At 30.8% G+C, this 13,864-nt stretch overlaps 1 protein-coding gene across 3 annotated transcripts in view; it reads left to right on the top strand.

The window, feature by feature from the left end:
- The window catches only part of LOC132713697 (carboxyl-terminal PDZ ligand of neuronal nitric oxide synthase protein-like), a gene marked incomplete at its 3' end in the record, with an annotated part of 64,166 nt that extends 50,548 nt beyond the window's left edge, over positions 1 to 13,618 (top strand). For all 3 annotated transcript variants that reach the window (XM_060696369.1, XM_060696372.1, XM_060696370.1), the window contains 1 exon segment: positions 13,482 to 13,618. In XM_060696369.1, the coding sequence (XP_060552352.1) occupies positions 13,482 to 13,618 (137 nt within the window).
- Between the last annotated feature and the right edge of the window lie 246 nt (positions 13,619 to 13,864).

Below are 13,864 nucleotides of genomic sequence, written 5' to 3'. Positions count from 1 at the left end.
CCAGAAATTTTCAGACAGACTACAGTATAGTAACAGCAACTTGTGTTTGTCTGCTATTATCTCAGAAAGAAAATCATAACAACTTATTCTTCACCTGTTGTGCCAATAAAGTATTCTGCATGTTATGTGTACCTGGTCGTTACCAAAATACTACACAGTTTAAGTTTAATGGAAACATAACCTGCCCTTCAAGTTCATATAGCTATAAGTATGACGATTTCAACAAAAGGTGTCTAAGGGACAAAAACGTCACGGAAACCCGATTATGTGTTTACTGTATTTTTGGTCAATTGCAAACAATTCTTTTTTCATCAATAATTATAATCAGAAGTTATTGTTATTTATTTGGTTTGGAAAACATAAGCGTACTAAATTTTTTATCTGTTTTTTTTTTCTTTCTTTCCTACAAATAATTGTTCCTTTTTGGAGACCTTTCCTTTTTATAAAGAGCACTGTGGTTAAAAACCAGGAATTTTCTGCTGTCGTAAACAAATTAATTAAAGAATTTGTATTCATGATTTTCTGTCTAATAATTCGAAGAAAGATAAAAGCGGTTTAAGAAATTAGACAAGTAACGTAGTTTCTTTGATGGAAGCTCTTTAGAAATTTTGATGAAAATTTGTTGTTTAGCTTATCATGTAGAATGAACTGCTTTCATGTTTCTGTGCGCATTTAGGAAATGAGGCATTTTTTGTATAAATTCATTTAGTCATTTAATCTTTGTTGGTTTTAAAGTTTTTAATTGTCAAAAAGGTTTTTATAGACAAGGAATTAAGTAGATGTAATGTTTGTCTTTGTAAGAAAACAATATATGTGATCACCTAAATTATACGATTGAAAATGACCATCAATAATTTATTTTGAAGTTATAAGATCATATTCAAGAGATTACTTGGATATTGTTTTCACTTTGCATGAATTATTTTCTGCAATATACTCGTTGCTTATCAATAAATTTGAGTTCAATCTAATAAAATATGGAATATGACTATACAGTCACTGTTTTTCATGGCAGTTATCAAGTAGAGAATACATGTTTATTAAGTCCACCAATTACTTGTCCCATGTGTTATGTTCCAGTTATGCTTACATAGTTGAAGTTGCTTGAAGACTATCAGATCAATTTGCCTCGCGTATATTCTCAACTATTTCTTGATTTTTTTTGTGGTTTCTCCATTCCGACGGAAGTTAGTGTATTGTTTAAGATTTTTTTTTAAATTTCATATAAGAATTGCCTGTTAAAATGTAATGTCATAACTGTTTTGAATGTGGATGAAATTGTCATAGATTGTCATAGATTTGTCCGTTATGAATCCGAAACCAATGTATTTATATTTTACTTCATTCTGTGTCATAAATACACAGTTATTTTAGTTTAAAAAGTTGGCGCATAAGAATTTCTATTTGGTTATTTCATATTGATAAATTATTTGAAAGAATATGTGGAATGGTAAGTTTTGTTAACGAAGTATAAAGTACTAGACACTTTCATTTCATCTAGTGTTTATTCCTATACTATATCATTTTTACGTGAATGTTTTTTCTGCGCTCTTTTATGAGTTCTTATAAAAGATATATTTCACTGTATTTTAAGCATGCAGGATATTCATTGTACTCCTCTTTTGTGGCTTTTGGTAATAAACCAGTTAAATGTTCATTAACGTATTTGCAAATATTATTAGGTAATGTGCTTTGATCTGATAAAGGCTTTTCATAAGCATTAAAAGTTATGAACTGGGTAATTATTTTATTTATTTCATTTTAGAAAACATAAAAGGTGACTTATGATTGATATAAATGCATTGTAATGATAGTGATGCTAGTTAGTGATTAAGAGTGTTGGAAATGTCATATTTTATAATACACATTTTGCAAGACTCGTTTATTGTCAAATTTGTTCACGGTCCTCTGTCACTCATTTGCTTTTATCTGCAGAAATAAATTATCATCATTTTCAAATGTAAATATAGCTGTGTTGCATAGAGCTATTTTGTATTATTTTGAAAAGCAGCATATATCTCGGCATTTCTATTAAGTGAGAATTGTCATTGGTCCTTTATGATTCTGAGTTGTAATATCATAATCCAATAGTGTTAGGGCATTTGAACATCTTTATTGTAGCACATATATAAATATAAAATCCATTATGATGATTGGAACTTTGACGGTGTTCCAATTAAAACTAAAGTAAACCAAAAGATATGTTTGTGTTTTTAATTAATCTATTAAATAAAAGCTTTGTCAATTATGATTTAAAGGAATGTCGTAATAAGAAGTCGTTTTAAAAAGAAAATGTCAAACTTGAGAACAAACATTCAATAAATTAAACCAGATTTGTGTAAATGCTTGAAAAAATAGTGGCCACCTCAGTTGCGAATATTTTGACAAAAATTATATACTACGATGGAATGAAATACAAAATCTTCATCTGATTGTTTGATTTATTTGGATAATTTATGTGATCCTTTTGGCGAGAAAAAGGTCTGATTCATCTAACTGGAAACATAGCACCTTGCACAGGCTTCAACGGTATTCAATCTACAACACTCAATGATCAAGAAGGACCTGACATATATAACAACACTAGAGTGAAGATACACTATGTGTAAAAATATAGTAATATCAGTAAAACTGTAACTAGCAGGTGTAAGTTTTATAAAATTATTGATTTAGTGACAAATTGCAGACTAAACAATTTAACTTATTCCATTGCTATAAAAAGTACGCCCCTCTCAACCAGTATGATATTTTAAGAATCAGTTTGAATTAACAGTTTAATATAGGACGGATTTTTTTGCCTGCATTTTTTTATTTATTGCACAGTATTATGCCGCTGTTTCTTGAGATCAGATCCCGCTTTGTTGACAGGGCATCATTGATCAAATTTTCCCGATTGGAATAACTGTTGTGAAGTGGTGCAAAAAGACATTAACAAACTTATTGATTACATGATAGTTTGTGAAATCGCCTAGCATAAATTTACTCGTAGTGTAGTCAACATTTGCCGAGTACCAGGCAATAATATTTCACACGTTTAGAGTTGCGTGCACCAATTATAAAAGCAACAACTTAATATCATTGCTTTTCTGTAAATCATTGAAAATGTGTCTGAAAAGGAACTATAAAAATTGATTCTAAAAGTCAAATGTTGATATTATTTGCAATATAAATCAATTTAATCGCTGTGATAGGAATATCAGTATGATGTGCTTTATATATTGCAATGATAAATCCAATATACTCTTCTTTAAAGTTAAAGAATTTTTTTCTTGATATAGATATTGTTTTGCTTCTTTTTCAATACGCCAAAAAATATTTAAAAAAATATGAAGTTCTTGTCTTCATTAAAAATCTCAAACTACTAATAATTAGTTTAAATGTTTGAATGTAGAAAAACCATTAAAATAATGTCGTGGGGATGGTGTGTAATGAAAATGAGCATCTGATGACTGCTTTAACGGACAATTTCAATAATCTTAGAAACGGGTTGTTTGTTTTGATGTAAGTTAAGCCACAGCATCAGTGTTAATGTCATCTGGTAACAAAACAGCTTAACTAGTGCAGAAAAACCTTAATTTTGTGCCTTACTAGCTTCCTCACATGAAATAATTCAAAGTCTCTGACGAGAATCAAGCACACTGTTGTTAGGGTGGTTTTAGGGTATCTAGATCTGCCACATTGGCCTTGAGTTTATGACAACAATATTGTCTTAAGAATTATCTTTATACTCGAAGTTATTCGAAATTATTATTAGAAATGATATCCCTTTTTACTTTGAAAAATTCAATGTTTTTGTTGGTTCATGAAAAAAACTATGACGCTTGAAACAAATTTTTACTTTTACCTTTATATATTATTCTAACAGAATAATAAAGTCAGTGATTTGTACGAACTATTCTATTTAAATACGAGAGAAATATGTATTTTTCAAATGAATTGAGAATAATATTTATATTAGAAATTAATAAAAAACAGTATACTTCAATATTGTCTATTAGCTGTATTTGCGACACAATATTATGCCGCCATATCCTGGAAGCCGATTTAACATTTGTTGACAGGACATCAATGATCAATTGTCTTTGATTGAAATTAAACTTGTTACGTGGCGCGATACCACATCCACAAGCTCATTGATTACAGAATTGGCTGTGAAATGGCCTAGCGTAAAATGACTAATTGGAAGCATTTTACGTGTACCAGTCAATAATGTTCTCCGTAATCAAAACACGCTCAAAGAGATGAAAACTGCAAATAGATATTGTATTGGTTTTATGTAGAATGGAACTACTGTAAATATAGAATACAGTTAATGTTTTATTTAAATTTATTTGTTAGCAAGGAAAAAAGGTTTCAGATTTAAGAAGGTTTTTGAAATTAGGCATTTTTTTTTAGATTTGATAACACGGAATGAGATGTTTACAAAAAATACAGGTGGGTATTTATCAAAATTGTCCCTTTCTGATAATGTACATGTAACTAGCTTCTTGTTTAAAGAGTGAACACTACAAAAGAATCTGAAAAGTTTTTATGCATAAATAAAGTCGATATTAAAGATGGTGCCTACCTAAATTTGTGGTGTCCTTTATATTAGGACAATAATATGTTAACTAACTTAGACAACTTTTTCTTGTGTAATTTAGGGCAACAGCCAAATTACTTTGTCCAAATCACAATGGAAATAAATGAAAGGATATTCGTTGCTCTTTTAGCTGGAAAAATAAATGATAGAAGTTCATTTACGGTGTTATTGGTAGATTGTTTTTCATGTGCATGGCCGTTTCTCGGATACATGAGAGGACCGTACGCAGTTGAAACTGTCTATTTGCAGATGTTTAAGTACTCGTTATGGGTAGTTAGAATCAAAGTAGCATTATGTCAATCTACATAATTTTACATGTTAAATTTTATTTTTACTGTGCACAAATAATAATCAGTGTGACCAACGGATATTTCTATACATATTGTTTCAAATGTATCGGAAGCGTTTAGTTTTTTGAAAAAGAGTGCCTGGCGTTCCTTTTAAAATTTAGATAGTTTTTATATTTTATCCTTAACATTTTTTGTTATCAGTTATTGGTCAATCATTTTATAACAAAATCCAATCTGTTGAAATATATTTCTAATTCAGCTGAACTGGAATGATGACAAAAGAGCATAATATCACTTTTATATGAGACTGCATCACGTAGCTGTGAAAATACGCTAGAGTCATATGTTTGTCTCTGCGCTTTAATAGAATGATTCTTTGTTTCATTTGTACAACATATCTTGTATAATTGATTGCTGTTTTATTTGTACTCGTTATAAACACGATTTTATGTTTCGCAGTTTTAGCTCGACTTTTCTATGAAAAGGGGAGCTATCCTACTCGCCCCGGCGTCGGCGTCGGCGTCACACCTTGGTTAAGTTGTTCGTACCACCCCACTTTATTTCAGAAGTATTACAAGTATGGCTTTGAAACTTACCATACTTGTTCACCATCATAACCTCCATCTACAGACAAGAGTACATAACTCTGTCAAGGTTTTTGACAGAATTATGGCCCTTTTTTGACTTAGAAAGTGTATTGAGCTTGGTTAAGTTTTTTGTACCACCTCACTTTATTTCAAAACCATTGGAGGTATTGCTTTGAAACTGACCATACTTGTTTACCATCACGACCTTCATCAACAGACAAGAGGACATAACTCTGTCAAGGTTTTTGACAGAATTATGCCCCTTTTTGACTTAGAAAATACATTGAATATGGGTAAAATCCACTTATTGCCTTAACCCTTTGAGATATTGCTTTGAAACTTTTAATGCTATTTCACATCATTACCCCCATCTGTACGCAAGAGAAGGTAACTCTGTCAAGGATTTGTTTTAAAAATTAAGGCCTTTTATCGACTTAGAATCTTGGTTAAGTTTTTAGTACCAGTCCACTTTTTGACTGAACTGTTTGAGATATTAATTTGAAAGTTGGAATACTTGTTTACAATTCAGTAAAATAATTCTTCACTAAATATCTTAATGCTCATGGCCATTGTTCACTTTAAAAATACAGAGATTCTTGTATTGCCTTTTACTGCAAAAACTTTTTTTATTGGCAAGCAATAAAAAAGTCGAGCGCGCTGTCTTACGGACAGCTCTTGTTATATTTCCGTTGTTAACATATTAAGAGATAAATGGTCACGCAATCCAATTAAGAGTTGTAAAAATTAAAGAGAATTTTAGGATTGCATTCAATAAAGATAGTATGTCTACCAGTCATTAAAGAATGTTGAAATAAATGTTTTGTCTGCTACAAGGTTGTTTGTCATAGCAAAATCACATGCCAACAAGTTATTTAAGTTAGGTTTATAACTTTGCTTGACTGCATGTTTGCTTATAATAATGTGTTAAATGCTATGATTACTGATAACAATTTGCCGAAATTTTTTGTCATTATTTATGTTATTCATTAATATTAGTCATATCTGATTGCCCTCTTGTATGCGAAAAGAAACGTGCTCGAGCAAATTAGATATTTTTTTCAGATTATCATATATTATATTGAGATTAATCAGATCTTCCTTCAAAACATCATACTATTGAATTTCCTTTTGTTTTGATTCTGTAACTTGCATTTATGCTTACTTTATTTGCTATAGTAAAACAGATTTCCAGACAAAATATCGTCCTTTTTCATTTTTAATTGTTGATTACATACAGAAATGACACGAATTGTATGTAATGGCATAACTCATTCGGAAATCCTGTCCGGTTTAGTATCTTGTTGGTAGTTATCTTTACTTACACATTCACTCAAATGTCAATAGCAAACTTGCATACTTAGTCATAAAATAATTTTTCATGGACTTTCATTGTAGCCAGTAATAATATTAAGCAGTATCTCTGTATAATATCTTTTGATATTGTTCTTTATTTCTGATATGAAGGAAAATTATTGCGAATCGGCAGTAAATTTACCTGTCATGCTAATACTGGCGGAAATCATTGTGAATAACAAACAGTCTACGTTCAAAAACATTGTTGTGATTTAAAAGTGCAGAAGAAATTCTGCCATAAAAAAACGCGAATGTATAACGATTGTTTTTATTAAGGGAATGAAAATCAAGAAAGTGCTAATTTGTTTAATGACAATGATTTGTTTAGCATTGTATTGGTATGCAAACCTTTATTGAGAGACAAAAAAGGGAAAAAAAGTCAATGAAATATTGTCAAACTAAGTCATTTTTTTTTACATTCATGACTTCGTAACATTAGCTGTTCTGTCAAATTTTATTCAAAGGTTGGAAAATGTCCTAGATAGGGAAATAAAACAAAAATTTAACAGGATTTTTAATAAAAAAACTGAGATGACAAACCCTGTTTTTCAAACCTCCTCCCTAGGCACTTAAGGTCTCAAATTTTCCTATTGTTTATGTAAATAAATTAAGTCATTAGGCTACAACTAATTTTCTAAATGCGAAATCCCCCGTGGAACTTAATTGTAAGGCATTTATTGCTCCATTAAGTTACTAAGTTGCGTGAATGAATTCTTTCTAATGAAAGGTCATGGACAGAACATAACAAATATAGAGAAGGTGTTTGTATCGTTCAAATGAATTGAATATATAAGTAACATGTATGCAGTTTTGTGTGAATATATTATATTGCAACCAAATGAATATGGAACAAGTTCACCTTTATTTGGATAACTTAAAGATTGTAGACTGTTTGCGTGACAGAAAAGAATGTCTTTTCTGTCCAACACGATTCGTAATATGTATATGTTAAAATCTGAATAATTTCTGGTCAGCTGATCTTTGAATAGAAATAACAAGTAACGTTTTTACTTAAATGCAAACCTAATTGAAAAATATTTGTTGCAAACTTTCCTCATTAAGATCATACCAAAGGTGGCCAAATTTGGCTAAATATGATTTGTTTTTAACAAACCTTACATGTTTAATGTTTGGATCATTCTCCTGTTGCATTTCGGCATGCTGTGTTGCAACTTATTTTGGTAAAATATATTGCTCAATTGTTTGAATATATTAGATGACTGCAAATAAAGTTGTAGATTTTTTTGTTGATATATTCAGTTAAAGTGCATTTTAAAGTGTTCAAGCGAATTATCAATTAGAAAATATTATGAGTGATGATATCAGTTAAAGTTTCGTGTGATTAATCATTGACAAATATTTATAGATTTCATATATTTTGTACTTCAACATAAACAAACATATTTGAATCCTTAACTAACCATGACTGGAACAATTTGTGTAATCTCAGCTAATGTATTAAATGATATTGAAAGGATTGCTTTTAGTTTTTCGTCATGATTGGGATACTTGGCTTATTGAATACAAAACGACTTAAATTGTTTAACTTTGTTTAAATTATTATGGAAGTGTATACGTAAGTTTACCCAATAGTCACAATTACAGTAACTGCAAAATCATTATTCGTGGGGAACAAATTTTCGTGGTTTTTGTAGATAAATCGATCAACAAATTTAAGATCTAAAGAAATTCAATTTTGTTTATTGTGTAATTATTTATATAACATGGTTTTGCTATATACTGTTTTGTGAAAAAAAGACTATTCACGAATTAAAGATCCCACAAAAGTGTCAATTTTGACAAGACAACACAATTTCATGCCCACGAAATAAAATAAATTTACAGTAAATGATAACGTTTTTGTGTTATTCTTCGGAATACGATTTCAATGATATTAAAGAGAGTACTTATATCTTATTTTCATGATTAGGCTTATTGTGGTTATTTAGTACTTATAGTTACCTTAGGCTTGGTGATTATTAATTATATCAGAAACATCCTTATAGTATGGTAATCATTTTCCGTGTCAGTAAACATGAATGTATTATAATCAGCCTTGATGGGCCATCTGTTTTGAGAAGACAATTTTTATTATGGATTTTGCTAAATTTATTTGTCCCGAGTGACAAAGTCTTGATTTGCTTACAAAGTGTAGTTGATTGAAAACTAATTTTTTTATCTAGGTTAATTTATCATATAAATACACTCTTATATTTTTTGTATAGGCTCGTAGATCCTCTACATGAGGGGACAATTTGTCCGTCCGTAAGTCCTAAAAACAGGATTTTGTAACTTGAAATATTTTAAATAGGAAAAAAGAATCTTCAAAATCACATTGACTGCTGACGCATTTGGCATGACTATCGTCTTGTGTGTGTTTTGTTACAAATTCTGTTCAAATTACAGTCAATAATGACAATATGGTGCACCTTGGGGGTCATGGGTTTTCCTTCTATGTTAAAAGTGAAACATAAAAGTACCCTTCTTTAAACTAAATAGGTGGCAAGAGTCTTAATATTTGACATTAAAAAATGTCTAATAGAACTTCTAATAGAACATGTTTGTTGAATGATAAATTATTATTGAATCAAAATTTGCCCTGCCTCGGGAGATAATGGTTTTTAGCTCCACTTTTTAAAGAAAAAAAAGTGAAGCTCTTGTAATAACCCTTTTATCGGGGACTTTCCCGAACCCAAAAATTTTCCCTAGCAGCAAACAATTTACTTTCTTTAAACAAAAAGTAAATGCCCGAGCAAAACATTTTATTTTTCCAAAACAAAAATTGAATTCCTTTTGCAACCTTGGGAAATTTCATTTAAAAACAAAATGTTTTTAACAACCATTGACTTTCCATTTGTAACCAGTCTTTTTGAAGGCCCGAATTTACACTTTTTCCCAAAAAAGTCTGTTCTTTAAATTTTAAAACAATTGGGTTTTTTTAATAGCAAAACCCTGACATCCAAAAAAAACCAATTTACTTGTCAAGCAAAACCCGGGATTTTTTACGCAACCATGATTCAGTTTCCAACCATTGAGCTCCCAAACAAAACCCGAAATTTAAAACAACTAAAGATCAATAGTCATTGTAAAAATAGAAAACTTTAGTTTTGTTTAGTATGACATGGACCTTTCTGATTACGGCTTTGACTTGTTAATAAAGGCATTATAAAAATAGCATTTATAAAAAATAAATCTCCTATGAGAAGGCTAGAGCCAATAAATTTAAAATGTTATATGTCTAATTGTCATGTATGGATATTTTATAATTTATCATAGTACTGTGACAAAATCTTGCCCTGTCCTTGGATGAAAGTTTTACATAAAATAAACTGTACATGATAATATGATCTCACTTGATTGTCCATAGTACATTTGGTTGAAACTTCCGAATGTAAAAACATGAGAGAACAATTTATTATTGTTTGCTAGTTCTTGAACCATTAATTGTCAAAAGCTGCAGTATGATAATCAGTAAAAGAAAAAGCTGATTTCTACCATCATGTTTCTTTATTGTTATGTTTCTGGACTTTACATGAAAACGAAAGTTATACATGTATTGACAATATAATAGTACTTTGTATCTGAAAACATTATAAAATGAGCGTCATTACAAGTTGCCGTCGTGTAATGTTCTGTATTAAAATCATTTTAATTATCTCTTCCTGTCTGTGTATTATTGGCTGAGCTCTTGCTAATTTAAATAATCAGGATGCAAATAAGATTGGAAAGTGGTCTGTAAAGGAAAATAAGCAGAACTAAACAGGAAAATATTAGAAAACATAAATGATAGGTATGTAATTTTGTCTCTGCCCTTAATCATTAATGTATCCCAAGGCTCAGTCAGTTCCGTTTCTATGTAAATAGCATGAAATGATTTGGGCTTAAACCAATCTACCATTGTCAAGATTGCTATGGAAAGAAATGGTAAAACCTGTATCGCTCTTTAAAGCAGACTGAATGCATTTAAAAGATTGCAAGATTCTTGCTGATTAAAGTTCACAACCCATAAATAATGAACGGGAATTGTATGTCTGTTTTTGAAGGTAAAGTAATAATTTTTTTAGATCAGTTTGTCTTTGGATATATAATATATAGCATTTAAGTAAGTGTGGGTTCTTTTGTACAGTCTATAAATATTAAGTTAATATAATAAGGTTCTTTTTATGCCACCACAGCATCTGCGATGCGGTGGCATATAGCGATTCACCTGTGTGTGTGTTTGTTTGTGTGTGTGTGTTATATAGATTAAAGAGTGAACTTAAAAAATCTTCTTGTGAAAAACCACTAGTCCAATTTCAACCAAACATGGCGGGATTGATCCTTGAAGGGCTTCCAAAGTTGTTCAAAGAATTTCATTCCATGCAGAAATCTTGTTGCCATGGCAACCATAAGGAATTATAAGAATAAATTTAAAAAATCTTCTTGTAAAGATCCAAAAGGCCTAGATATTTTAGCTTAGATATTTTGCATAAGGCATTGTCCTGTAGACCTCTGTCAAGATTGTTCAAATTATAGCCCTGGGGTCAAAATCGGTCCCGCCCCGGGGGTCATTGATTTTCACTATATATACATATAGTAAAAACATAAAATACCTTCCTGTAAAGACCCTAAAGGCCTAGAGCTTAGATATTTTGCATAAGGCATTGTCTGGTAGAAATCTACCAAGATTGTTCAACTTATAGCCCTGGGGTCAAAATCGGCCCCGTCCCGGGGGTCATTGATTTTCACTATATATACATATAGTAAAAACTTAAAATCCTTCTTGTAAAGAACAAAAAGGCCTAGAGCTTAGATATTTTGCATAAGGCATTGTCTGGTAGACCTCTACCCAAATTGTTCAAATTATAGCCCTGGGGTCAAAATCGGCCCCGCCCCGGGGGTCATAGGTTTTCCTGATATGTATATAGTAAAAACTTTAAAAAAATTTCTTCTAGCAATTGACAAATGCTAGAGGTAAGATATTTTGCATGAAAAATTGTGAAGTGAACTTCTAGCAAGATTGTTCAAATTATAGCCCTGGGGTCAAAATTGGTCCCGCCCAGGGGGTCATTAATTTTCAATATAAACATATAGTAAAGAATAAAAAAATCTTATTGTCTAAAGGTACAAGGCCTAGAGCTCTAATATTTGTTAAGTGATATCATCTATAGGTACTCTACCAAAGTTGTTCAAATTTTGTCTTTAGTGTCAAAATTAGCCCCGCCCCGGGGGCAATAGGTTTTCCTTATATGTATGTAGTAAAAACTTAAAAAAAATTTCCCTAAATTTACAAAGGCTAGAGTTAAGATATTTTTCATGAAACATTATGTAGTGAACCACTAGCAAGATTATAGCCCTGGGGTCAAAATTGGCCTGGCCCCACCCCCAGGGGTCATTGATTTTCACTATGTACATACATGTATAGTAAAAATTAAAAAATCTTCTTGTCTGAAGGTACAAGGCTTAGAGCTTTGATATTTGGTATATAATATCATCTATGGGTCCTCTACTAAAGTTGTTTTAATTATGCCCCTAGTGTTAAAATTGCCCTGCCCCAGAGGCGATAGTTTTCCTTATATGTATAAAGTAAAAACTTGAAAAATCTTCTTCTCTGAATTGAAAAATCTTCTTCTCTGAATTGACAAAGGCTAGAGGTTAAATATATGGCATGAGACTTTGCGAAGTGAGCCTTTACCAAGATTGTTCAAATTATAGCCCTGGGGTCAAAATTGATCCCGCCCCGGGGGTCATTGATTTTCATTATGTACATATAGTAAAAAAATAAAAAATATTTTTGTCTGAAGGTACAAGGCATAGAGCTTTGATGTTTGCTATATACCTACTTTCTTGTCCTTTGATGTACAGCTATGAAATTTGAACCATGTGCACAGATTAAGATGTAAAGTGAACTTTGATTTCAGCTGACCTAGATTTTAATAAAGTGTCTTACTGTGTTGTCCTTTGATGTAGTCATGAAATTTAGGCTGTGTGAAATATGACCTTCACCACCAAATTCACTAGACTTGAGTGCATTGATATATTCCTACTCTGATTTTTTATTGAGTTAACAACAGATTTAACCACTAATCTGATATTAAGAATTAGATAGGTCAGGGATCTTTGCATTATGACAATCTTCAAAATTGTATAGAAACAAAAAAAAATCTGTTCCTACACTACTATTTAGTGTTGTATTAATGCGGTGGCATAGCATATTTCTCAAATGCAATCTTGTTTACTTTAAGACCATATGGTAATGGGTTTCATAAAATATATTGAGCATACATTATCTTAAATTAATTGCTATAGGTATCTTGTAAAAAGAGCATGGGTGTCATTCTGGTGAGGCTACCTTCCAAATCGGACTTCCTGTTAATTCCATTTTATCATCAAATTGCAAATTTAGATTATACTGTTATACAATGAAGGAATGACCGAAATGTAGTGTAGATAAAGTTCTTTTTGTTTATCGTGGCAGATAACAGTAATATGTATATCATGCTGATAATATTGTATATCATTGCTTCTAATTGTTTGTAAATCATTGCCGGTAATATTTGTTGGTCATTGCAGGTAATGTTTTGTTAGTCATTACAGCTAATATTTCTTTATCATTGCAGGGAATATTTTCATTATTACAGTTAATATTTTTGTTAGTCATTGCAGGTAATATTTTGTTAATCATTATAGGTAAAGATGAAGAAGATAAATCATCATTAAGCAGAAGTAACAGAGAAAGTTCCCCGAGTACACCACAACCCATGCCACCAAATGAACTTGTCCTAAAACAGAACCATCAGAAAATATATCAAATGGTATCATCACAAGTAAGTTAAATACATATTAATATGCCCGGAGACCTTTGGGGTGCATTATAAAAGCATCATTAAAGCATGATTACATACTTTTTCTGATTTTGAAAAATATATTAATGTTCAGTTTATTCTATTTTATATATAACATGTTACAAAGGACAGAAATCTATTTATTATTATCTGCCTCTTTTTTATCAGGTTGTAAAATTTGAAGTAAGTGAACAGCTTATATTGTTACCTTATTTTACCAAACATTTG

The sequence above is a fragment of the Ruditapes philippinarum genome, unplaced genomic scaffold, assembly GCF_026571515.1.
Source record: "Ruditapes philippinarum isolate M1 unplaced genomic scaffold, ASM2657151v2 ctg650_1_1_1_1, whole genome shotgun sequence".
Classification (NCBI taxonomy): Eukaryota; Metazoa; Mollusca; class Bivalvia; order Venerida; family Veneridae; genus Ruditapes; species Ruditapes philippinarum.
This window is presented reverse-complemented; position numbering and strand designations above follow the sequence as displayed.